The sequence below is a fragment of the Pithys albifrons genome, chromosome 11 (assembly GCF_047495875.1).
Source record: "Pithys albifrons albifrons isolate INPA30051 chromosome 11, PitAlb_v1, whole genome shotgun sequence".
NCBI lineage: Eukaryota > Metazoa > Chordata > Aves > Passeriformes > Thamnophilidae > Pithys > Pithys albifrons.
The window spans coordinates 23,278,783-23,306,339 of NC_092468.1; the positions used below are offsets into that span (position 1 = coordinate 23,278,783).

Sequence of the window (27,557 nt, forward strand, 5' to 3'; positions counted from 1 at the left end):
CCTGCTACCTAGCCAGAGTTCAAAAATAACAGGAGTGCAGGAGGGATGGAGGGTCAAAGGAAAGGTTACATGGGGATGGTTTTGCAGAGATTGTCAACCTTATCCAGCTTTCTTTGTCCTGGTGTAAATGAGGAAATTCTGTATGATGGAAAACAAGGACATCAAACATGCAGGGTCTAACTAAAACCACAGAAAATGAGGGCTTGGTTATCTTTTAAGGCAGGAGCCTGTTGTAACAAAATGAAATTAATTCAGTCATTTTTTTCATGTAGTTTACAGGTTGTTAATGTGATAAGTTAATCACCAATTCCCCAAGACAGCCTGGTGAGGGTTTTCAAACTTCAGCCTCAATAACCACAACACAGGGGGCAACAGGGACCTCGTTTTCCCACTCTGGCAACAACAACATTTGGCAGCCAAGTCCTTCCCCAGATTTCAATCTGAGACCTCTCTCCAAGCTAGAGAGTCATCAAGTAACACACACTGTCACCCTCCTTTCCTCTGTCAGTCCACACAGGCACAGGAACAGGAGCCTGTGCTACAAAACCAGAGGGGGTTGCTCTAATAAGGGGGAACAGTTCCAGCCCAACAGCTGCCTGGCAGTTCCTTATCATCAGCTACACTGCATATTGTGACTATCTCATTCAAGATTTATGGTGCTTTTTATCTCAGAGGCTCCCTATTATGTCTGAACACCACACAAAGTAGCCCTGCTAATAATAGAGCACATCTTTCATCCACAGGTCTTCAAGTAGTTTACAAACATCATTAAATTAAGCCTGTGCAGAACAGGAAAATGCAATAACTATGATCAATTTTACTGCTGGGCTGAACACATGGAAGAAACCCTGCCTAGATCAAATGCACTCTGAAATATTCCCTGTACTCCATGGAGGCCAGTGGTCCTGCCAAGCCCAGAGTGGGAAATCCAGCCAGGTCTCCCAGAGGTACCACAGCCCCCAGGGAAATGCCCGAGACATCACCTCAAGGTCAAGAAGACCTTTGGTTAAAACTTGGTTGTGATAATGCCAAGGTCATGGGTTCAATCCCCTGTGTGGGCCATTGACTTAAGAGTTGGACTTGACGATCCTTGTGGGTCCTTCCAACTCAGAATAGTCTGTGAGTCTGATTCTGTGACATTTCAGTAGAGAAAAAAAATGAAATTTATAAACAGCTTTTAAAGCCAACCACCCCTCAGGAATTCAGGTAGCCAGCGTAAAGGGTGTCACAGAAAATCCACAACTCTGTGCTCCAGTTGTCCCATCTCACCATGGAAAAGCAGTGAAGAGTCCATTTGTGCTAGAAACCCTCGTTTGACAGAAGTCAGTCTCCTGAACCAGAATGTTCCCTGCTCCCAAGCTTTAGAGAAACTGCTCATCTCCATCACATTGAACCACACTGCCAGGGGACATCCCTCCACATTCTCCCTCCTTCAATGCAGTCCATTTTCCATATTGCTCCATATTTCCCATTCCTTGGGCCTGCCCTGCCATGGAGCAGGACAGAGCACAGTCACAGCACAGTTCCAGACTGCAGTAAATTCCTGCAGAAACCAGCCTTCCTCCTGTGCCATCTCCATCACTCAGCAATCCTTCCATGTGTCCCAGCTACCCCTTCCCTCTGGGGTTACCTCCCCATTTAACATATTCAGCTAAAGCTCAGAGCCATTGTTGCCAGGCCATTCTTAGCACAAAGTCTGCCATTTGTTTCCCATCCAAAGAAGATCGTTTTGTGCCCAAATCTTGCCTGTTTTTTTTCCCATTACGTCAGTTGGTCTAATAAAAAACCCCTCTCCTTACTTAGCAACCATGCCTCACTTAGCAGGCTTTTTAAAATGACTCTCCCTCCAGTGAATAGAACATCATGTTCTGATAATTCATGCATATCTCCTTTTATTAGAATTGCCTAAAACTTCCCAGATAAAGGTACTTTCATATGCATCACTCCTCCATAAATAACAGGGAGAAGCTGACAATTGTTGTAATGACATATTGAGCCCATCCCATAAATTCCTGCTCATGGGACATTGCCAAGTTTCCAGGAATAGCTTATTGACTTCTAGGATATGGTTAATAGGAAGAAATGGCACTCACAGAGCAAAACAAGCCAGCAGCACAGTCACATATTTATTAAGATTTATTCAAAGTAAGCCATGCCTCTTAGATGCCCTTGGGATAATTTAAAGGCAGATATCAAAACCAATGAAACACTATAATTAAATTGCAGCAATTGCATAACATTGCTGGCAAAGCTGGGAATCAAACATGCCCTCTCCAACAATTCCCTGTGTTCACATCTCCCCACACAGAGCCAACACAACCATTTTTAAGCCATCTGACTTATTTGATACCTTTACCCATTAACTCAAGGACAGTGACCTGAACAAGACCAGAGCTATTGAAAGAACAGTTTTGTGCAATGGGATTCTGTTAATTAGAGGCCATCCAAGACTGACCTGAAGTCTCAAGTGGATGTAATGGGGTATTTAAAGGAGAACAGCTCCACTTTTACTCCCATGCCCTTTGCATTCAGAAAATATTTCTTAATGGGAGTTTAAGTGTTAAAACAAGCCAAACACTCAAATGCATATTATGGCCTGTGATTTGATTGATACACCAGTCCCTCAGAACCTTTTTATCCTGATGATCTCTGCCAGCCAAGGCTAACATGAAGGCTATTATTAGCTTGTCAGTCTGACTCAGGCAAGGCAGAAAGCTCTCTTAATATTTGCATTAGGAGACTGCCCTTTAAACAAAGACACCCTACACACTTCCAGCTCAAGACTTGAGATTCTAATGAACAGATAATTAGACCAGCATGAAGCTGCCTGGGCTAATCCTATGGCTGTGGTGCCAGTGAACCACTGCACAACAGGAAAGTTCAGGAAAATTGAAAGCATCTCCAGGCAGGATATAAGTCATCCCTGTGTTTAGAATTTTAAAAAGAAAGGAAATAGCACTACCATAGAATCACAACCATTTGAGATGGAAGGGACCTTAATCACCTGGTTCCAACTCCCCTGCCATGGGCAGCGATACCTTCCACTTGCCCAGGTTGCTCCAAGCCCCATCCAATCTGGCCTTGGACACTCCTGTTTCTAAAGCTCCATCATATCTCTGTGACAGGGATATTTCCTTTTTCTGCCTGTGAGCCTAACACCTGGCTCTTGGAATGACAATCTCTCATTCTACTGATCTGCTTTTTTCCAGGTCAATACAAGGAGCCACAGTTAGGTGCATTTAACAGGAGTGAGAGAGCAGAAACATCAACATATCCCTACAGGTTTCTTTTTACAGTGCAAATTTTAAATGGAAACATTAATGAAAATGAAGCAAAGACTGATTTGCCTGTCTGTTTTTAGGGCTTTCCACAGAGACTAAGTGAATGACACCACCTTCTACACTAAGTCAGACAGCTGTTAACATCTCCTACAAGTGAGATGTTGGAGCCTGTATTGCCTCAGCTGACAAATTTGCTGCCTGAACACTATTGATCTTCCCATACAACAGTCAATAGATGAAACCTGTCATAAGAAGCAACTTGCTGGAATTCTGTATTTTCAAAACACTAATTGGTTGGTGCTCCTTCCCTTTATGCCACTATTAAAAGTTTAGAGAAGCAAAGTCTGCTGTGCCAGATTTAGTTTGACAACATCAAGTAAGAACTTTCCTTAAGAAAGCCAAGATTATAGTCAGGGCTAAACTCTCCACTGCTACAATGACAAGTGATTTTGCTTCAGAGATACACTGATGTTGATCAAAAAATAGTTGTACATTGCTAGAGTGGCTTTGGTTACAAACTTCTCAGGCTAGAAAATTGTCTGAATTCCCTCACACCTCCAACCACACGAGCAAAACAAGCCCAGATCTCTAGACAGGCAGGGTGGCACCACAGAGGAGAAACAGCCACCAACATGATGTGTGCAAACAAGATTCAACTAAAAGTTTTCTCAACTGGAAAGGAGAAAAAAAGGAATTTTTTTTGAACACAGAAGAAGTCAAATTAGGAAATAGGCCACAGAAAGCAAAAGTCCAAAGGACAAGTTACATATATTTATTTATATAGATGTTGTCTCTAGATATATATTGCTTAATAGCAATAGTAATTCACAAAGCTTGGAATTACAGAAAAGATTTTTCTTTTTTGAACTACCAAGCTCCCCTTTCTACCCTTAATCTATTTTCAGGCTCATTTCCCCACATTTCCCTGATAAAATTAATCAGCACTACCAGACACAATTAGGACATCCTGCTCCCTTGACCACTAATCAATCCCTGCTCTCTCCTGATCCTGTATCAATATTTGTGATGTTTATATGCCCTCTGGGACACGGATTGTAAGCACCAAACTCATTTAGATTAGGGCTCATTATCACTGCTGTTCTCTGGCTCTGTGCAGGAGGGTCCACCACAGCAGACTCTCCTCAGCCCACAGGTTGGTTACTAATGCACTGCTGGGTCTTCTTCACATCCTCCCTGATCAGAGAGAGCAGCTGAAGAGCAGGAGCTCCTCAGTCTGCATCCAGATTAAGAGCAGATCAATAGGAGATGATTAATTACACAATCAGCTATTATAACAACAATAAGATTTTTAGTTCTCACTGCTATCAAAGTGCAGTGCCTGTCATTTGGCTTCTATTTAACCATCCTCCTCCCTCCCCCAAGACAGAACAATCTGCTTGGTTAGCAGCAAAAGCAGAAGATAAACATGAACATCCACATGATTTAACTATGATTTGCCAAGTCACCTTTTTTTTTTTTCATTTTAGAACCAGGGAGTGATTTTTACTATTTTTTTAATAGTCATGTAGCCTCAGTCCCCATCAACAACACCCAGTATTACAGTTTCTCCTGCTTCACCCAGGAGTGTCAGCACCACTGCCAGTGAGCAGCCCTGCAAAGCCTCAAGCAGCACCAACAGACAGTTTTACAGACAATTTAGGGACCCTTGTCCCAAAAATCCACCTCTAACAGAACTGGAAAACCATATGGGATATCACATACAATGCTATGAAATAGTTTACATGTACTCATTGTTAAGACAAAGCAAATAAATGTCCAGAATTCAACCCAAACTGAGCTTTTGAAAATGTGGATTTCTAAAGGGAATGTCCAGCTGGAATGTCACATGAAGTGCACCCACCCCCATCATCCTTCCACTGCAGGAGTGTGGAATACAGATTTGCCCAGCAAACCTGCCAGGCACACACCCCTGAGCTGCTTTGGGCAAGAAGGCACAAAGACCTGACACTAAAATATCAGAATAAACATCACTGAAAGTATCACACCACTTTGTCATAAGGAGACAAAGCTCATTTTTGGTTTACAGCAAGTGCCACGTTGTTTGACAATTAAATTAGTTAAAAGTTAGTGAAATCTTCAGTTTCATTTTGTCTACCAGTATCTAAGAGTTGTTCACTTCTTTCCTGGTGGTTGCCAGACTTCAACAGTTTCAAACCAAACCCTCTATTTTGAAAGCTCACTTTTGAAATCTCATCTAATACATGTCAGAAAAGTCCTGACCTGCCAATGTTTTAGTGATAAATATTCCTAGTCATTTACTCCAAACCAGTAGCTCGATACCACTGATGCAAATGTCCATTTCTTGGAGGGTTTTGTTTGTTTGTTGTTCTTTAAACATCGAGCAATTTCAGAGCTAAATATTTTATGAAGTTAAGGCACAAACACAGCAACTGGCAAGTGTGTGTTAGTGCATTGCTGCTCAGTGGTGGTAAAAGGGGAGAAAAACAACTCAAACATCTTGATCTTTTGGATTGAAAACTTCTACTGTGGTTCTAAATAACCCACAGATTGCTGGTATTATTCTACAGACAAAGAGAAGGACAGGCCTTGCCTCATGAGCAATACAATTGTAAGAGATCAGTTTATTGAACTCTATTTTCCACCCTTGATGATGCGCCAGACAGGCAGGGAGAGCACCAGCAATTACAAGCACAAGGGAAACCCCTGAAGTGCCTTCTAAGAGTTAAAATATATGAAATCTCATTTCCTAAATGAGAATATTCTAACCTGAAAAGACCAGGCTCAAAATACACAAGCATTTCATATTTTAAGAGGAATTTTTTGTCATGAAACAACACAAAGCACCTTATAGAGCCTCTTCTCAGGAACAGCCTGAGACATTAGGATATATTTTCAATATTGAATTGATTTCTGTACATAAAAACATGATGGCTTTCTCTACTAAACAACCTTTTGTACCACTTTCTGCTCTGACTTAAGGGGAAAGCAAGATGTTCCTACTAAAGAACACAAAAAGGCACATCAGCACTCTGAGTTAAATAACATTCCCCTTTTATATACACAAGATCAAATATTCATCCACAGGTCAAAGGCACTGAAATACAGCTCAGTGCAGGCTCAGCTTGTGTACACATTAAAGCACATCATCCCTCACCAAAGGCAGAAATCTCAAGTTCACCTCAGGAACAATTAATGATTAGTTTTAAACCAAGACCAGCCTGGAATCCAAAGCAGAAACCCAAGACTACATATGTTCAGTCTGTAATTTTAAAATGCTTTGATTTCACAGTAATGAAAGGAAATTTCTTTCTCCTCCGAAATAAATTAAAAGCAATAGATTTGAGGGAGAACATAAGCAATAACAGGCTTGAATTTCAGAGGAAGGAAATCTATTAACTGTGTTCAAAGAGAAGAAGGTATTTAGTTGGTGAATAACACAAGTCTGCAACATGGGCTGTTAACCCTCTGGGAGCCAAAGCATCACTCCCATCACAGGACTCACCCAAAGACTAAGTTTTACATTACAGATAATCCCAGTTCTCCTCCTCAGGTTTCTTTTAAGTTAATAAAAAATTTAATAAAAATATTTCATGTTCTCCCTCATCTCTAGATCATGGCATGCCTAGAACTGGGATAAATAAACAGCACTGGACATAAACAATGCAGAAGAAAGAAGTTGAAGCATAAAACAGGCAGTATAACTGGCAAGCAGAAATACTGCAAACACAGTAGATGGACATTAAACTACTGCATAAATAACTAAACTATACCAACATCTCATAATGCAAACAATTAAACTTCAAAAAGAAGCCTGACAAGTTCTCCCTTCTCAGTGTACAATTTTAAAGAGTAACTTGAGAAGCCACATCTCATGAAAAGTGGAGAGGAGCAAAATCTCACCTACCTTAAACATGCAGATTTAAGAATTCCACAGTTACATAAACTACTGTGATTATGGGTAGCAAATTTCTAAACCTCTTGCAGGTATATTTTGTGATGTCTCTGATATAAAAAACCAATATTTATAAAACTAGAAAATATTTACAGTCAATCATGAGATCAAGTTAATCTTTGATAAATACAGCAACTTCAGGCAGTCACATTTTATGATCCTGTCTTACAGCTATTTCAGAGTTTAGGAGAAAGTCTTGAGCTCATTTTTCTCCCAAAGAGCAGGAAAATGTCATAAATCAGGAAAAGTACTATACCAAGATGACACTCATTCATTATCTTTAAGCCTCCTGACAATGAATATACCAGGGGAGAAAAAGAGGAGGAAAAGAGCCCTTTACCATCTGCTAAAAGACTAAATTCAAAATTAATTTCCCTCTAGGAATTGTGAAACAGAAGCTTCAAGTGCAAAGTCTTGAGAAATGGCATTCTGGGCTCAGTGCTGACCAGCAGGAGCTCTATCTGCTGGCAACACTCCGTAATGCACAGCCTGGAAAGATTATTTTGTCCAGGAGGATGTTCACAAAGATGAGAAACACCTCAGATTTCAACAGCATATTAAAGGATTGAGGGCAGGGATGGGGGATTGAGGGGATGAAACTACCATAAAATTTTATGCCAAAGAATTTCAGCCCTGCTGCCCAGAGTCACATCATCCAAACCTCAGAGGGTGGAGTGGCTGCTGCTCCAGAGCACTGAGGGTTTCCTGCAACCTGACAGAGTCTGGGCTGGCAGCAATGGGGAGGAGGACAGGAGGTTTCAGCTGAAAACAACTTCTTAGGAGAAATTCAGTAGTCTAAATCAAAATCTGGCAATGACTCTGGGGTGCCAGCATCACTTTAAGGAGTTGGAAAGTTACTTAATGTAAGACACAAATGTAAACAAACAAGTGGCTTATTTTTACCAGGTGCTTATTTTCACTTCTTAATTTTTTTTTTTTTAACTAGCAAATCTCAGAACATAAGATAACACATGGAAAGAAATGGTAGGAGATTCTGCTACATTACTCATTTCAGTTATAAAATACCCCCAAGATATACTTTAAGCCCCAATTTAATGCTGGGAATACAAACTTTCCTCACACCTGCTAAGTGGCATCACCAGAGGTGAAAATACAGTGTATTGGGTAAACAGCCAAAATACCAAGGTAATTTCTCACCAAGAAATTACTACACAACCTACTTTTCCCATAAATTAGACAGTATTATGACAAAACTCCAGGCTCCAAATTTAAGCTGTATCACCATATACTTTGAAGCAGCATTTCTTGTGTTACTTTGTTTTCTGCACTGCATTCCAACAGACTCAAATTGACCTGCAACTTGTTGTGCTGTGGCAATCAAAACTCAGAGGCATCTCTTCATATGGAAATACTTTGTAAAATAGCAGCAGTTTACCTTGAAATTCATTCCAGTCCTCAAAAAAAGTGACCTTCACCTTTTTAAATTATACCTTAAAGGACATTTTTGTTTCTGTCACCTGGAAATAGTGTCCACAGCCACATCTGTTTGCAGTGAGACCTGGTGCAAAGACAGTCCTGTTTCATTCCAGCCCAACAACTGGCACAGCTGAAGGGCCAAGTTTCCTGGAGTGCAAATGCAGATAAACATCTAAAAGCAAGATTTTGCTTTTGGGAACATGATTTATCACAAGAAAGCCTACAATGCCCCACAGAATTGAAGAAGCTGGAAAAGAGTTACTCAGCCAGGAATCCAGCTCCAAATCCAGGTGTTCCTTGGAATGTGACCAGATTTACTTGCTTATGGATAAAAAAAAATAAGCAGCTGCAACATGTGAGCAGTAAAGAAACACTCTAAACAAAACAGTTTCATTGCAAGGCTGTGACTGGATCCTCCAACACCAAGCCAGCCCCTTCAGATGACACCCTGGACCTGCACAACCACAAAGCCAGTCAAGGGGCTTAGAAAAGACAGAACAAATATTGTCTCGTGGCTTTTTCAAGGAAGTCCTCACTAGTGTCACCTGGGAACAGAGGAATCCATTCCTGAGCCCTGTCCCAGTCCTGGCCATGGAAGGGAATATTTACTGCACAAAGGAGATTCCCTGCACATACCTCATAACCACTCCTGCCTCTTGCTCTGTCCTCTATCACTAACTACGAGCAGACATCTGTACTGCTCAAATTCCTCGTGGAATATTTCTCCAGGAGAAGATTTACCACTCCTGACAGCAACTCAAGTCCTCTACTCTTAGTTCCTATTTCTGCACTTTCTCACAACCACTCCCTGACTTCTGTGAAGGCCCATGCTCAAAGTGAACCCAATATTAGATAACCCAATTCTGAACTAGAGAGCTCACTGTCAAAAATGTGCTTTTTAAGATAAGAGATGGTTAAGTCTTTATTTCAAGGCCCAAATATGCTCCACAATGAATATGGCATATTTGTTCTCTGGTCCTTCCAATGTTCTCCAAAATTCTAATACAAGATCATCAAGAGCTAATTGTCTGGAAATGTAGTTGATGGAAATAACTCCTCATCCTGTAATCTGTTCTACATTAAATCTCCTCAGGGAGCTTGGAAGCAGAACACCAACATCCACACAGATCCCTTGCATTTCTAGCTAGGAGTGAGCACTCAAGTTAGCAGCAGAACAAAAACAATTATAAAGAATATCCTGTACAGCTTATTCCACATAAGATCTCAATCAAAACCAGAGCAAAGAACACACTCAGCATGGTGTGTTCCAAGGGATACATTTGTTGTTCTTATTCCATTGACTGCAGATGACCAATGTCAAATGAACAAAACAGAATTACTAGAAAAAGGCAATTCATGAAAAGAGTCCTCTTGGATGTTTCCCTGTTCTTTGGCCAAAGCTGGCAGGCTAAGGACTAATGACTATTTCTATTTACATCAAAGGTAAAGCCCCTAAATAGCACAAAATAAGTTTGGAGTAACACTTATTCTTGCCACAGCTCAGGAAAAGCAGCGAGAATTGCAGTAATTTCAGGAATATGCCTCTTGAGACAAGCACTGAAGGCTCTGCCCCAGGTCTGGGGGTTCGGTGGGGTGTTCCTGCTTGCTGCTGGCAAACAGTGCTCTGCTGCTCCCAGTGCCCCCAGCCCAGCTCTAAGACCCTCACACAGCAAAGTCTCCACACGGGAATGTTTCCTGTGTTCTTCCAGTGACACCAGCTTTAAAAAGGTGAAAACAAACAAAAACTGTTTAGAGGCAATTCACAGTTAACAGCACGTCCAGCATCAAAAGTGCAGAATCATAGTTATTCCCAATGTCAAGCACAAACAGATTAATGTAGGCCAATGCTATTCTTCCTCTTAACAGGGTGATTGCTCAGAGAGAGAGCAGGAGGCATGTCTGAAAGAAACACAGAGCACTTTTCACAAAGGAAAACGCTTTAGAGAATGAACTTAACTTCGATAGACACTGTGATGGATACTCTGTGCTCCAACAAAATGGAGTAATATAAAAACCACCTTAAAAGCACTTCTGCTAAATACATATTTGTTTGGTATTGCAGAGAAAACCAATGAACAATGGGTTTGGAAATTTCAGTTTTCTGACAGAAGAAATAACTACATTGAAAGCAAATACAAGATGTTAATTACGAAAGGGTGGGATGAAACTGATGAGCGAAAAAACCCAGAAAGATGAGAGATTAGAAATTAGGGTATACACAGACATCTGCTGTTGTCAGGTTGCTTTGAGGGGGGGAGCGAGGGGCACGACATTCCTTAAAAACACAAGAAGAGCCTTGCAGAGAAAAGGTACACAAAGCAGGGAACAGTTTCCAGAAACGTTCAATTCCAACGAGCACAAACTTTAGCCACAGATTTCGCGCGTGCTGCCGGTTACTCTCTTTTCGAATGTGACCAGAAAACTACCACTGGATACAAATGTAACACCGCACTCCCAACAAAGGACATTTGTTGCTCACGCCATGCAAAAACCCCTTATTAGAAACTTCCTCCCGCAGCCGCACACGTGTGGCCGCGGCTCCTTTGTGTGCGCTCCCGGCTGCGGGAGATGCTCCCCGCACCCTCACCTCTCCTCCTCCCGCTCTCCGTCCTTCCCTCCCGCATTTTTGTTGCTACGATCCCCCTCCAGCTGCTCTTCCCAGGTGGAGCTCAGCATGCCCCTCACAGGGCTCAGCTCTGCCTCCCGCTCGTCTCTCGAACGGGAAGGCAGGAGCGGCCCCGGGGATGCCGAGGCGCTCTCTGGAGCTCCCTTCAGATGGCACATCAAAGCCAAGCCCGCCCCGGGAGCCTCGCCAGTGCCCACCCAAAGCATCCCGGGGATCAGCGCCCTGCGCTGCGGGGCCGTGGCCAGTTCGGGAGCACCCAACCAAACTTTCTTTGTGGCGGGGCTGCCCCCGGGACCGTAGGGACAAAGGCTGCGCGTCCCGGTGGGGCTGCCCCTCCGCGAGCTTCCCGAGCCCCCCGAGCCCCCGGCACACTCACATGCCCCGCTGCAGCTGCGGCTCCGCGGCCCCGCTCGCCAGCGCCCAGCACAGGGACAGGCACAGGAGCGCCGGTCCGGCTCCCATCGCGCTGCCGGGGGGAGAGGGAGGATGGAGCGGCCGCGGCAGCAGCCGCAACACCCGCAGCGGCAGCAGCCCCGTCGCCCCCGGCCCCCAAGTCATTTAAAGCCGCGGCGAGACGCGCCAGTGGCGGGGTAGCCCTGGCCCGCCTCCGTCCCGCCCCGCCGGGGCTGTCCCGACGCTCCCGCACCGCCCCGCAGCTCCCCCATCGCCACTCCTGCATCGCCGCTCCCGCACCATCCCGCCGCTCCCGTAACGCACCGCCGCTCCCGCACCATCCCATACTCCCCGCAGCTCCCGCATCGCCCCGCCGCTCCCGTTCCACCCCACGGGGCTGTCCCGCAGCTCCCGCACCGCCCCGCCGCTCCGGGCGGGGGCAGCTGCCTCTGCTGCCGCCCGGCTCTGCCCGTGTCCTTACAGCCACCCCGATGCAGTGTCCCCTCATCCCCCTCTCGGAAAGGGAGTCCCCTCCTGCTCCGCATCCCTGCGGGGCGCGGCGCAGCTCCCGCAGCTCCCGGATTTGTCCTCAAGGAACGGTACGCGAAGGGACGCGCACACTCGCGCTGTGCCCGTGACCAGTTCCTGGGCAGGAACGCGGGAGGGAGCGAAGTGAAGAAGCTGTGGCAGGGCGGGTCAGGGTGGGTGTCAGGTGCAGGTTCTTCACACCGAGCGTGCGCGGGCACTGAACAGGCTCCCCAGGGCAGCGGTCACAGCACGAAGCCCGGCAGAGCTCAGTAAGTGTTCAGACAATGCTCTCAGGAACGTGATGTGATTCTTTCTGCAGTCCTGGCCACAGGCAGGAGTCGGACTTCAATGATGCCCGTGAGTCCCTTCCAGCTCAGGACAGTCTATGATTCTGTAGGACAGCTGGACACCCCCAGCTCTTCCTTCGGCTCTGGAATACCAAGCTGATTCTGTTTTGCAGCCAGAGACATATCTTGGCTTCTCCTTTTTCCTCTGGTCCTTTGTTCTGTGCGTGATGCCCATTGCAATCACATCTGAGCACTTCAAAGAGGTAACCATGAAAATAAATGCATTTAACATCTTCAGGGAAGGATGAACTGCTACTGCTGAGAGCTAGTGACAGCAAGAACATAAAACGAGGAACTGAGGAGTGGGGTTTAAATCCCAGAGCTGTCTGCCATCCTCTAGACCATGCATCCTCTCATCTTTATGTTCTCTCCAGACCTTTCCTGCTATCAGAAGGCAACTCTTTCCCCTTTACTGGGGAAAGAAGGGAGAGCAACTGACCTGGAAAGGGAACTGCACATAGTAGCAATAAAAAAATGAGAAAAACACACCTTAAGCATTTTATGATCTAGTGCAGGTCTCAAGGTCCATTACACCACAGTTTTCTTCTCTGGAGGGACCTGTGACTAACCAGGCACTGGGCTGTGAACAAGCAGATGGGCCCTGAGCCAACCGATGTTAAAATCTGCAATTTCTTTCCACTCCAGTGGAATGGGCTTGGACTCAAGTTGCTCCAAAGCAGCTCCTGTACAGATTTGTGACAGAGAGAACTGGGTGGATACACCAGCATCCTCACAGGTCAGGAGTCAGCCTCTCTTTTACAGTGCATTAATTTATCTTCCTTTCAGTCCTGTAACAAGATACACCCCCTTCTCCTTTTACACACACTTTACAAGCAGTTTCCTGTATGGTTTTTGTTTTCCAAGGCCTCTGCTGAAGTAGGTAAACATTTACCATTCATAACAAGAAAACTGGTTTTATATTGTTCATGGCTTTGAAGCTTGCATTGACATGATCCCTTGAGATTTTATCAACTGATTTCTTTTTCATGACAAAGAAAAGACACAGCCCTTACCTGACCTTAGAGCAGATTAATTGTACCCTGAAATTTCCATGGAATGGCTGAGTCTTTCTTGTGTCTGGAGTAGTTTTAACTCCACAGGACCTTGTGTTGAGCTAATCTCATTACCTCCTGCAGAGCACATAGTTTTCTAATCATTTTATTTCTTAAACCCCAGAAAATCTTTCTTCATAAAATAATAGACCTTTGTTATGTCGAGGCTGAGTCTTCATTATGTCATGTGATGTCATCTCAACCTGGTTTATTTTCAGGATCACATCATGGCAAAATAGCAAAAGATCTTACTTGCTCACTTGTTTGGGTTTCTTTTTTCCAGGAGAGGTAGTCTTAAAAACATACTTCATTTTTTTCCATCTTAAGGAATTAAAAAATAAAGAGTTCAATGTCATTTTTCAAAGCTGTATGATCATTACAAGTTACAGGCAACATTTATTAGACCCAGTTGTTAAGAATAATGGAACAGCAACATGAAAATTGGGAGGTACTGAAATGCAGAGTGAAGACCACTTAATAGATGAGACCTTTGCCTGGGGGCCACGCAGCAAAATACAGGCAAATTCTGGAGGTGGAGCTGTGCAAATCTCCTGCAATCCGGGCAGAAAGCTTTGCAGGCCTGGCTTTAGCTGCTGTGACACTGGCATTGTCCTCAACCCAACACAAACCCAGCCTGTGCAATGTGCCCTTTTTACAAACATTGTCTAATGCTTTCTCCTCAGCTGTGTTTTAATGGAGAATATCCTGCAAAGCTGTTGACTTTAACGGGATGATTCCCATGAGTGGAGTTGCAGCATTGGGGGAAGCAGTTCCAAAGCCCTCTGGGATATTTGATCCACCGTGTCCCAAGTCAGTCAAACCTTCAGACCTTACATGGAGTAAAAGCTGACTCATTTTTCCCAGTCCTTACCATGGTAACAGTGGGCTGTGTCAGGAGAAAAGGGCACTGGACACAGCATTAGTGCCTTCTGTCCACTCCATATTCCACTTCATGGCCAACACCAAACCAGTCACTGAGCATGTTGACAAGAGTTCCCTTCCTGATTGAAGTATTACATTGCATCTTGCTCAGCTAAACCAGCCTTTGCACTGAGCACCTAAAGCACCCATTGCCCTTGGTGGTTTGTGCCAGTGAGTTATAGCAGGATCCAGTTGCCCAGAGTAAAAGTGGTTGGCAACAAAGCATCTCATGCCCTCCATACAGTGTTGAAGGACTTTCCTGGGATGGATTTTAGATGGTTTTCCTCTCTTGTTGATCAGCAAATTGTTCTGTCAGATTTCAGTGTGGTCCAAATCCAGCACATTGTTTACAACACTGTCCAGATCATGAATTCTGTAAAGGAGTTGGTATCTCTCATGACACTCCATCCTATTCTCTTCATTTTAAAGCACATTTCCCTCCTCATTAGCATTTTAACTTTGGTTTATGATTTTGTCTTCCTACAAAGATGCTGTGACAGTTGTTGTGTATCCCCAAGCATGAATGAGTGTTGCCCACAACTCTGAGTCAGGAATGCACCATTCTGTTTTATTTTCATTTTTCTCTCTAATTCTCAGTATCTCCATTTCCAGCCTTTTTAAATCGTAGCTGGTTTCAAGATTTCACATTCCCTTCTGATAGAAAGAAATTTTCGTGCAGAGACTGTAATTAGGAAGGCTGAGCTCTGTTCTGTTATTAGCAAGAATTGTGATTTTTGGAGTGGTGGGTTAATTGCTAATAACCATATGCAATGCTTCTGTCAAGATGTTTCCCATTACAGTAATTAACTTAGCAGCTGGGGTAACAGACATTTACCATTTGTCTTCACAGTATCCCTGATTTAGGATTGTTCCAAAACCCTGGTTGGACTCTGTTTGTTCAATTCCCAGGTGTAAGATGAAAAAGAAGGGATGCTGAGAAGGGGAGATCTGGAAAGAACAAGTTGCAGGGAGAGTACCTGTTTCAGATGGAAAGTGTCTATCAGTGTATCCTCAGGAATTCTGAATTTTTGTGCACTAGTCTGAGTCTTGAACCATCATTTTCATCAGCACTGACTGGATGGCAGAGCAGCCTAAAAGAGAATGTTTTCAAATGTGTATTGACTACTCTGATGCTAAGATTAATCTGATCATTATTGAGGATTTATGAAATGAAAAGTGCAGATTTTATTATTGCCTATTCATATCCTTAATCTCAAATCCCTATGGCATGTGATTTTTTTTTCCCTTCATGTTTTGTAGTCAATTATATGGATATAAACATTTTTTGGTAATTGCTTCCTTTCTGTGTTGTCTCACTGGAGCTCCTTCCTTCACAGAGCGATGTCAGAGTTACAGTAATACTTTTAAGCATATGGCTAACCTGAAAATTCAGAAGAAAATAAAGTTGTTCTCCAAAGCCAGGCCCCATGACAGAGCAGTAGCAGTTTTGTTGATTTAATTCATCAACAGAATATATGGAAGGGATTCATTTTGCTTACGAGATAATTTTAAAGAGTTTTAGGACCACGGTGGCTGATTTATCGGAGGTTTTAAGTTTGTTCTGGCCAGAGTAAATTCTGCACAATACTATATTAAAGAAGGTTTGTTAATACCCTTAAAGATGTAAAGCAGCATGCCAAGGGCACTGGAAGCTTTTTCTGTTGCAAGGAATTGGCCTTGCTCCATTGCAGGGAAAGGGGGAACACTAATTTACAGCGACTGAGCATCTAGCCCGAGTTGTTAATCATAATTATGGACTTATTTTGGGACATGCATTTTCTAAAGCAGTTGGGGGAGACAAGAAAATTAAGTTAAAATTATTTTCTTCCACAGGAGGTAAAAGTAGTACATAAATAAATACTTGGTGTTGCAGTAGATCTTTAAAACATATAATAGGTTTCTGGCACTGCAGCGTCCCCCGATATTTTTCCCTCCAGCACATAATAGTAAGTTTCTGATAATAGTGCTCACAGACAGCTTTGATTATAACCACTTGTCAGGGAATGGATAACTAGGAAAATAACACCATTTAACTGTAAAAAATGCTGCCTGAAATACATTAACACAGTGATAATTTCTGCTAATAGCAGCCTCCAAACCCCATCCATTAGCTTTGACTTGAAATTCCGGCTTCATTTCTGTCTTCCTGAGCATTCCTGCCCTCTGACCCTCTCTCCCATTGCTTGGGAGCAGCAGAGCCATCCACACACATTACCTGCCTCCAAGCCCCAGCCACCTCCATCCTGCCCACCCAACAGTCACCAGCTACATCCTCCCAGTCTAACAGAATTTGAGGGTTTTGTTCAAGTCTGATGTTCCCTCAAAGAAGATGGAGGGGTTGGAAGAGAAGGAAAATAAAAAGGGTCTGAATTATTTGACCCTATAGCAGTAGAATCACAGAATTGTTGAGGTTGGAAAAGACTTTTAAGATCATCAAACCCAACTGTCAACCATCACCACAATGTTCACCATCAAACTGTGTCCTCAAGGGCCACATCCACATGGTTTTTGAACACTTACAGGGATGGTGACCCCCCCAACTCCCCTGGGCAGCCTCTTCCAGTGCTTTATGACTCTTTCCATGAAGAAATTTTCCCTGATATCCAATCTAAACCTCCGCTGCACAACTTGAGACTCTTTCCTTTTGTCCCGTCACTGGGACTCACCTGGAAAAAGGGACTGGCCCTCTCCTCACTACAACCTCCTTTCAGGTAGTTTTAAAAAACAATAAGGTCTCTCCTCATTCTTCTCAGTCTCTCCAAAAAGGAAAAAAGATGCTCAAACAAAGTGTTTCTTTTTGAGAGAATTAGTAGAACCCCATTGATATTCAAGTCAGGAGGATATTTCTGTAGGGAGCTATTATGTCTGATTGGGAAAATAAAATGTTACCCACATTCACAATTACTTCTATAAAGAACACTGATCTCATTTCTGAGCTTTTCTCTTTAGCATTAGTTAACCCAAACCCTGGTAAAAACACGCTCTTGACAATATAATCCTAAAATAAGTTTTATGTTGGCAGGCAATAGCAACTGGGAGTACTTTTATCTATTTCTGGATTTGGGATAACGACACTCCAGTGAGTGGCTAATCTACAGTGCTTGTGTTCATTCAAATTAAAATCACGCTTTTGGGGGTGACTCACATCTTCTCTGACCCACACAGGTGAGTGCCAGATGTAACTCTAAATTTAATGGTGCTATTCCAGCCTCATCTCAACACAAAGAAAAGAGTTCAGGTTTAGAAACTTCAGGACAATCCATTATTTGGTAGAGCAGCACATGTATTGCAAGAATTTTGGTTTTTAGCAATTTTTTTCTCAGTGATCTGCTTTTGGTCATGCTGTTACCCACCTGGAAAACATTCAAACATCTGAAGAAGCACTTAATTAAAAACTTAGGAGAGTACCTGTTGGCTTATGTGTTTAGAGAAATCAAATTTGGGGTATTTGTGCTTGGAGGGTTTGAAGGCTCATCAAGTCAGAAGATACTGAAAGCCCTTTGAGACTTGGCCAATCAATCAGAGGGAGAAAACACAATCTGATTATCAAATATTCTTGATCTATCCAGAGGATAGGAAATCTCAAAGAGTTATTCTCTAAGAAAATTCATACAGATAAATGCAAAAAATATTTCAACATGTGATAAAAGAGGTCTTTGTCCCCTGATGAATTTTTTAGTTAGTTCCCAGCACAGTTCAGTGAGTGCCAGGGCAGCACGAACGGGATGAATTCAATCACACAAGCCAGGCAAGCACGGCACTGGTGTCAAACCACGGCTCAAACCAGCCCTGAGACTTCAATCACTCTAATTTATCCTCCGGGGTAGGCAGCCCCCTCAAAAGTTGGATTTTAGATGTTAAAAGTAGGAACTCTCATCTACATCACTGAAAACGCAGTGGCAAAACATATCAAAGCAAAAACGTGCTCAGAAGTGGAATTCTCGTCGGGGTTTCCCTTCCCCTTGGAATTCTCGTGGAGAGCAGCTGCGAGCTGAGCTGCCATGTGAGCCCGAGCGTCCTCCTTTGTCTCACCCAGTGCTGAGCACATCGCTGCGACTGAAAACACTCAAATTCAAAGGAATAACCGCTTTGTTTGTTTGCTCCCAATTAGGAGCTAATGAAATCCCAGGAATACACTTGCAGGTGATCTGTCACAGACGAACTGAAACTCAATAGTTGTTTCTGTGGGTAACTTTCCTCTCTGTCTGTTCTGCTGACACAACTAGACCACACTTCATTCTCCCAAAGACATCAGACTTTACTGTTTTTCCCTCTAAATTACCTGCCTGGCTACTGTCACCATTGATCTTTTAAGTCCTTGACTGAGTAATCAGTCAGAGAGCTAATTAATGTAGTGGCTTGGAGGGAAGGATGAAATGAAAAAGAAGATTTTTTTTTCATTATTCTTCATGTTTTTATTGCCTTTGAAAGGTGCTTTATCCATCACATAAAGGAGAATTTGTCTGTGCTTTTTCCTCCTGACTGTTCACCTACTATAAATCTATTTACCAATTATTGACAAAAACCAGGAGAATTTCATAGGAATTATGATACTGAAATCTAAGAGAAAAAAAAGTCTAAGATTTTTCCATTTATTTTCCCCTTATTAACATTCATGGACTTCAGTATGTATTTAGAATGAGTGGCAACTACAAGATCTGACCCGGATTGTCAGATGGTTTTAGAACTAAACCAGATGTTTCAAAATTAAGACAACTTTGTCATATTTTAATAAAAAAGGGTTTTTTCCTCTCCTTCCCCCCTGCTGGGTCCTGTCCCCATAGACAAGAATGATTTGTGTGATCTACAACCCCCCAAATTTATCCAGATTAATTTTAAACCAAAATGGACCAAACTCGGGTGCCTGAACATACAGTTTAAACACCACCACTTGGTTTTATTTTAGTCTGAGACCAAGGACATGAGAAAAATGAATCACAGAATGGGTTGGGTTGGAAGAAACCTTAAAGATCATCCATGAGTATGTGCAGGGACACCTTCCACCAGCCCAGGTTGCTCCAAGTCCTATCCAACCTGGCCTTGGACACCTCCAAGGATGGGGCCTCAACAGCTTCTCTGGAAAGCCTCATGCTGAAACATAAATTCCAAAAGCACTCACCAACCATGATTTAAAAACAATAAATAAATGTTCACGAGTTAGTAACCAAGTTCTCTTTAAGGAATAAATGAACTATTAGAGAGTTAGCAGTACACAGATCCTGTTTTCCTCATCATCCATGATGAGGAGCACAGAGGATTCCTGTCACTATAGTGACTATGATACCTGAAAGGGTATTTAATTCCCTTTATTCTCGTGGAATCCTACATATCCTGCAACAGCTCTGCTAATACACAGAGTTAACCTCACACTGCCATGCACACATGGATAGGTATTTACATATTATACAGCAGGATTTAAATGCTGTTGTCTACAGGGAGCTGATGAACTGAAAATGGTTTAATAAGCTTTCTTTTGAAATTCTTCGGGGAGACAGATTTGAGCATCAGCAGTATTTGTTGCTAAATGCAAATAAAATCATTCTGAGGATGGGAATTGCGCTGACCATGCTCCAGGAAACAGCAAGCACAGGACTGCAGCAGGAAAGTGGCAATTAAATATTTCACACTTGCCTGCATGGCTGTTTATCTGCAGCTTAACGGGTTGTGCCACCATTATATCCAACAACAACAAAGTGGTGTTGGAATAGAATTCCCAGCTAGTAATTCTGTGCCTGTTATTAACTCGTGGAGAAACCAACATTCCCACAAAGACTCGCAAGAAAAGTGTCTGAGAAACCCACATTGCTACAAAGACTTACACAAAAGGTGAGTAAGAATATATAGGCACCAATGCAGTCTTTGCTCCAACAAAACCAGCATTGAGTGGGCCAAGTACTGCCAATCAAGCATGTTTTATTAATTCAAGTGTCAAGGCAATAAGAAATTAAGCACCTAAATATACAGAGAGAAAATGCAATGTCAGAAGTTACAGGCTTTTTAAACGTGACCTCCAAAGCTGTGCAAAAATCAAAAATATTTCTGAAGTTTAATGTAATTAAAGATTGATGGAAATGGCATAAAATTGTAAAAAGTTTATGAAGCTAAACCGTGCCCAACTAATTCAATCTTTTTTCTTTTATTATTGACTTTTTAGATGCAAACTGTTCTAGACAGACTTCAGCAAAACATTATTTAGATGTGGAAAATTACTTATTTCACCTCAAGAAAAGCTAAGGAGGATGTAATGGCCAGTAGTGTCCAAAAGGGAATTGTTTGCTTATGGGAAGCTCATTAATGAAGCCTCAATGATGAGTCTCAGGGCAAAAATAGTACAAATGACAGACATAACCTCATGGATATTGCTGGTGAAAAGGTTGAAGAGGATGAGAATCTCATGCTGGAAAAACAAGATTATTTTGAGGTTGAAGTCTGTGGACAACCTGGATGAAATCTAAGCCATGAGAAGCTTAAAGACACTTGAGGACTAAGAGTAACTGTTCCTCCTGGGGCAGTTTCTGAGACAGCACATACAGGTTTGACTAATCAGGAGTATGGAGAAGAGAATTCCAAAGATGGAGCAGACCAGTCAGGATGAACAAAACAGGCAGCCAGGAAAAGAGAAGGAACTTTGTTTAGACAAGCAAAAATAAAGCTTGTTTTAACTAGCAGAACAAAGGTTGGGGCAAAAGGAGAGCACTCTGAAAAAAGAAGGTGGAACAGGAGAAGTATCAGGGACACTGGAGAATGTTGGCACAGTAAAAGACAACCCTGGCATGGGAACAGGCCAGTGCAAAGCAGCCACACACAGGTTTGAGCACAGAGCATCTGGAAGAGCCTTCTAATAGAACAGGAACAAAATAAAGAACTACCTACATGGTAGAAATTTGTATATTCCTGAAAAGAATTCTAAAATATGTTTTCATGTGATAAGGGGAGTGGGTCTGGTCACAGGCAGTGCCTTTCAGTCCCACGTTCCTTGCTGGGTTTCAGCCTTTCAGCTGTGACTCCTTGTCACACAACCAGGGTGTGCTGCAGCCTCGGGTACAAGAACAACCCTCTGATCTTCTTCTGGAAACTGCTGTACTCAAAGCAGGCCTATTTCTGAGGTAACTGTAAAAAACAGCTTTTGGAGGGTGCCAATTCATCCAGCTTTCAGTGCCTTCCAACAACTAAGACTTTTGCTCCTTGAAGTGGGAATAATCATTCTGGTTTGTGTGCAAGAGAATCCTGGAAATATTGAGCCTTGTGCTAATTGAAATAATAACCCAAAAATGACAAACTAACTCTGATATTACACCAGGCTATGATGTTTTCTCTTAGCAGAGAAATACAGTTGTCTTTTAGCTCACAGGAAAACACTCAGAGGCTAAAAAATATCAAAGACCAGTTACAATTTCCAAAGGCATATTTGCTGTCACCCATATCTTGATGGTGTGGGCAACACCAGTGGTGCCAAGGCAGCCCAAACCTGCTCACTGACTTTATTTGCAATGTTATTGGCAATGGGGAATTGTAATTTTATTATAATTTAGCAAGAATTGGGAAATAATATATGTCAACTTCTTTTTCAGCAGCACATTCTTTTGCAACCATGTATTTACTAATCAGCCAGCTCAGCCAAGGTTAGCACTGCAGGGCTAGCACAGGATGAGATGGTTCCCATCACATCTTTCTACACCATCAGCAAGTTTCCTCCTCAATTTTCTTTACAAGACCTTTATCTCCAGCAATGACCCACGCAGGAAAACGACTGTCCATTGATCAGCAATTTCAGAGTTGATTTTGTGGATCTAAACAACTGCAGAACATTCTGTGCAACTGCATTTTCCCCACTTTTGTACAGAACTCAGGGGAGGGAAATCCAACAGAAGCATTTAATTTCATTAAATTGATATGGTGGACAACATTCACTTAACATCAATTAGCTGCATTACAGCTGATAATTTAGGCAATATACAATTGACATTCAGAGCTTAGTGTGGTCATGAGATGGATAAAGGGGATGCCACATGGATATAGGGGATGCCACAAGGATAAAGGGGAATGCCACATGGATAAAAGCGGATGTCACATGAATAAAGGGGATGCCACATGGATATAGGGGATGCCACATGGATATAGGGGATGCCACAAGGATAAAGGGGAATGCCACATGGATAAAGGGGGATGTCACATGGAATAAAGGGGAATGCCACATGGATATAGGGGATGCCACATGGATAAAGGGGAATGCCACATGGATAAAGGGGATGCCACATGGATAAAGGGGATGCCACATGGATAAAGGGGATGCCACATGGATAAAGGGGGATGTCACATGGATGAAGGGGATGCCACATGGATATAGGGGATGCCACAAGGATAAAGGGGGATGCCACATGGATAAAAGTGGATGTCACATGGATAAAGGGGATGCCACATGGATATAGGGGATGCCACATGGATAAAGGGGATGCCACATGGATATAGGGGATGCCACAAGGATAAAGGGGAATGCCACATGGATAAAGGGGGATGTCACATGGATAAAGGGGATGCCACATGGATAAAGGGGGATGTCACATGGAATAAAGGGGATGCCACATGGATAAAGGGGATACCACATGGATAAAGGGGGATGTCACATGGATAAAGGGGATACCACATGGATAAAGGGGAATGCCACATGGATGAAGGGGATGCCACAAGGATAAAGGGGATGCCACATGGATAAAGGGGGATGCCACATGGATAAAGGGGAATGCCACATGGATAAAGGGGATGTCTCTGCCCCTGTGGTGCTCTTCCCCTGTCACTTAACTCTGTGTGTGTTGAACTCAGTATCAGCTCCCCAGGACATCTACTCCTGTTATTAGGGATCACATTGATGTACTAAAACCTGCTTTGAAAAGCCCTTTGTATACATTATAATTTTCAGTGAGAATGGGATTTGCTTCCTGAACTGCTGAGATGTATTTTGGCTCTTACAACATTTCTCAGCTGGAATCTTCAAATTTATGGTGGTTTGGGTATTTGGTTTCTTTAAGTGTTGAGCACAGCAGTGATATCATTCAGATATACATTATTTGCTGATAAATCATCCTGTCCATCTTAAGGCTTGTTTTCACTTACTTAAAAGTCAGTAAATGCAGCACAGGAACCAGAATTTAATAGCTTAGGAATTAAAAGCTTATGGGCCATTGGGTTTATTTTCTTGCTCCCAAAGCTTGTAGGTGACCTGAAAGAAGTCAGGAGAAGAGTTGTAAAGCTGTAAAAAAGATAACTTTAGGCTGTTTAGCTCCTAGAGTTGCAGCAGCTAATCTTGCAGCAGAGAAGAAATGGATCCAGAGCATCACCACGAGGAAGCCATAGAAATTATCCTATAGAAAAAGCCAAAAACATGCCCTAAATCTCACCTTCCTCTGGGTCTAAATATGGGCCCATGAAAAATAACTGTCTGGAATGTGCAGCCTGGGATTATCCTGATCTCTGTGTCCAGTGATCACTGTTGAAGTGGCAACCTTCAGAATAAGGGTCATGGCAAAGCTACCACTTTCTCAGCTCAATACCTCTTCCTGATGCTGCTGCACCACCCTGAGGAGCCACAGCCTGCTCAGAGCACCTCCATCCATCTAAATACTTGCCTTGGATTCCCCTTTCCCTCAGCATTTCTCCAGAACTCCCCAATTTCTCATCCCTATTTCTCCTTTGTCAGGTTCTTCCATAGAGGAAGACTAGTACAGCAAACACAGAGGGAAAATATTTTCTTTTCGACTATTGGGCAAGAATTGAGACCTGTGTCCTTCAGGATAATACCTAGTGAGGACAAACACCAGTTTCAGGACTTCTGGGGAGGTTATCTGGGGCAGCAGCTGCACAGAGGGGTGCCAGCTTGGGGCAGGCAGGGCTGCTGAGCCAGCCACGACAGGCACAGTTGTGGCCACGAGCTGAACAGATTGTGAAGCATTAGGGAAACATCACTATCAAACCCATGGCCATTATGAGCTTTAGGCTTGCAATTCTCTCTGCACTGCCAGGATTAAAGCACTTGTATTTCACCTCGATGTCTTAAGGCACTGGGGGGTTGTGCTTTAATTTCAACTTCCCCTTTAAGTTCTCCCTGCCTTGCCAAGGTGGCCTAAGGACAAATCCATTAATGCCTGTGATATGCAGGTATATTTACATTATGGCACTTATGTAAGCAGGTAGAGCTCATCAATAATTAAAGGCTTTGTGGGAAAGTAAGATGTGACCATTTTCCTCTGCCTTCCCAGGGTTTCTGTGCAAGTCCCACAGTCCATGTGCTTCTCTTATGAATAATTTTAAGGGACAGTGTTTTAAGGGATGACAGTTCCAATCCTCCCATCTGCAGAGGGCTGTGGGAGCCTCTCTCATTTCTCACAGAAATAAACTAGAGGAATTACCAATGTAAAACAGGGATTAGGAAGGGAAGGATCAAGCTCTCTGCTTCTATTTTGATGGCAGTCTGTACAAGGTGTAATAAAATCAATAGTTTCTCTTGCTGAAAGGGTTCTTTCTATCTACAGCAATGACAAGGGGATAGTGGGCAAAGAGCTCTATTAGCTGTTCTTTAAGAATCAATCACACTTAAAAGCAATAGTCAGTATGACAGCAACTGCACAAGAGATGAATAATTTTTCACACAAATAGCCTGAATTTCAGAGAAGAGACACACTTTTAAAGAGATAGGAAGTAAAATATCTGGTTCTCTAAAAACCAAGAAAATGCTCAGCATTTATTACTAAAGACACTGAAACAAAAATGCTCAAGGGGTAAAAGCCAACATGCCATTCAGACCACGTGAACAAGAACATGAGATAATGATCAAGATTCACTCGATTCAATTTTAAAAGTCATGTCAGGAAGTTCAAAATTCATGAAGCTGCACTCCTAGAAGAAAATCTCCACGGCTGTGTGGCTTTCCCTAATCCTCAGTAAAAGAAGCCTCTCAGCCTCAGCATCTGGCATGAAGTTGTGTCAGGGGAGGGACAGGTTGGACACCAGGAAAAGATTCTTCCCCCAGAGGGTGGTGGGCACTGACCAGGCTCCCCAGGGCAGTGGGCACGGCCCCAAGGCTGCCAGAGCTCCAGGAGGGTTTGGACAATGTTCTGAGGGACAGGGGGGGATTGTTGAGGTGTCCTGTGCAGGACTAGGACTGATGATCCCTGTGGGTCCCCTCCAGCTCAGGATGTTCTGTGATGTTCTGGTCTGTGAGGATGTGAGTGATCCAGCACAGAGCCTTCATCTCACACCAGATGAGAACCAGCTGCATCCAACCTCCGTATTTTCTGAGATGAAGCATCAGGATGTAATTGGCAATTACAAAGTCACATTAAACAGTATGAAGTGAGCCATTTAAATACCTCAGAAGTGCATATAACACAAGGAAAAAATCAAATTATGTCAGGTAAAAGCCACATTCATGCATAAATAATGAGGGGGAAATATGGCAATCAACTTGTTCTGTTGTATCACATTGAAATATCCATATGGTCCCAGTAGTGTGGAAGAGCAAATGAAAGCCAGGGCAAGGCAAGGAACTTGGAGAATTATTCCTTGTTGACACTGGGTGAGCTTATTGTGGCTCCACAGCAAGCAGAAAAGCACAGTCAGGATCAAAAACATGGTTCACATCTCCCTGCTCCTGTCTGGGTGCAGGGTCCTGGAGATGCTGTAGTTAAGGAATGCTGTCACTTTGAGGGAAAATTGGCAATATTGTATGTTGGAGCTGCAGGCAGGATGACTTTGTAACTGTGGACAGCAGACTGTGCTCTGTCTTTTCATGCTGTCGTGTTTCTTTGTTGATGTCTCTGTTTTAAGATCTTTTTTCTCCATGCATCACCAATTGTCTTTTGTTTTCTCACAGCAGGAGAGGCTCAGTTAATCCATATGTCATGACAAGAAGTCCAGGCTTCTCTTTGATAGGAGCCAAGCATGACAGCAATCTATTCAAAAGGTGGTTTGGACTATCATTTCTTCCAAGCTAATTTATTGACTGGATGGCTTTCAAAAATAATAGGTCTGTTTCCCAAGATAATGTGCTGAGATGTGACTCATGAAGTCCATGTGAGCACACAGACAGCCTAATTATGAGAAATAAACTAATAATAAACCATCAGTCTCTAGAAATCCATCTCTGTTGTGATATGCAAGTCTAAACATCAGAGAACATGAATGTTTCCACCTGTTCCCTTCTGCAATGATTTTGTTTTATTACCCTTAGATATGTAAAACAGATTTCTTCCTATTAAGCCTTAGGTGGGTCAGGATGATAAGAAAATATCTGATCTTTGGAAGTGGGGGATGAGAGTTTTGCTGAGCCAACTCCAGCTCTGGTATGTGGTTAGAAAGGGCAAATGTTGTTCAAATTGATATTTAGTCAGAATCCACAGACTGATAAATCAGAGCTGGCAAAGTGAATCATCCATGCAAATAAAAGCCCTTTAACACACCCCACTGACCATGGTTTTTGCCCAGTATATTTCACTTTAAGGGTCTATCACAGTGCAACTGCATAAAGAAAGAATCTTTCCTGTAGCATTTGTGGAACAATTTTAACAATTTTTAACAAATAGTTTCTGTCACTCATTTTCCCATTTCTGGGACAGATGATGGACAGGACATGGCTACATTTTGCCTGTAGAAAAGGCATATTAAGGAGGTGTGTCATGCTTAGGAAACATGAATTATTCTCACTCAGTGAATCTTCTAGCAAACAAAACAACCCTAATCTTATCTCCCAGAAGAAGGGGACTACGTCCATCTGGTGCTGAAGCTGTAAGAAAGACTTGTCACTGCTCAGTCCAGCCAGTTTTCAACTCCTGGACTCCAGGAGAAATTCTCATCCTGCAAGGAGCTTTCCTGGCATGTTTACAACACATCAAAAATGGGCATTAAAAAAACTTCCCCCATGTTCTCCTCCCCTTAGGTGTAAACCCACCAGGACTTTTTATGATTCCTGACTACTCACTCTGGAGTAATCAGCTATAAAACCAGTGCAACAGCAGAGAATTCTGGGCCTCTGTGTGTTTATCACTC

General features: G+C 42.9%; 1 protein-coding gene across 1 annotated transcript in view; it reads right to left on the reverse strand.

Annotated features, from left to right (window-relative positions):
- Window positions 1-11,687, reverse strand: part of LOC139676896 (multiple epidermal growth factor-like domains protein 6) — a 187,656-nt gene extending 175,969 nt beyond the window's left edge. Inside the window, exon 1 of the mRNA XM_071566327.1 lies at window positions 11,655-11,687. Coding sequence (XP_071422428.1) covers window positions 11,655-11,656 — 2 coding nt within the window. The 5' untranslated portion in view covers window positions 11,657-11,687. The remainder of the gene's footprint in view (window positions 1-11,654) is intronic.
- Between the last annotated feature and the right edge of the window lie 15,870 nt (window positions 11,688-27,557).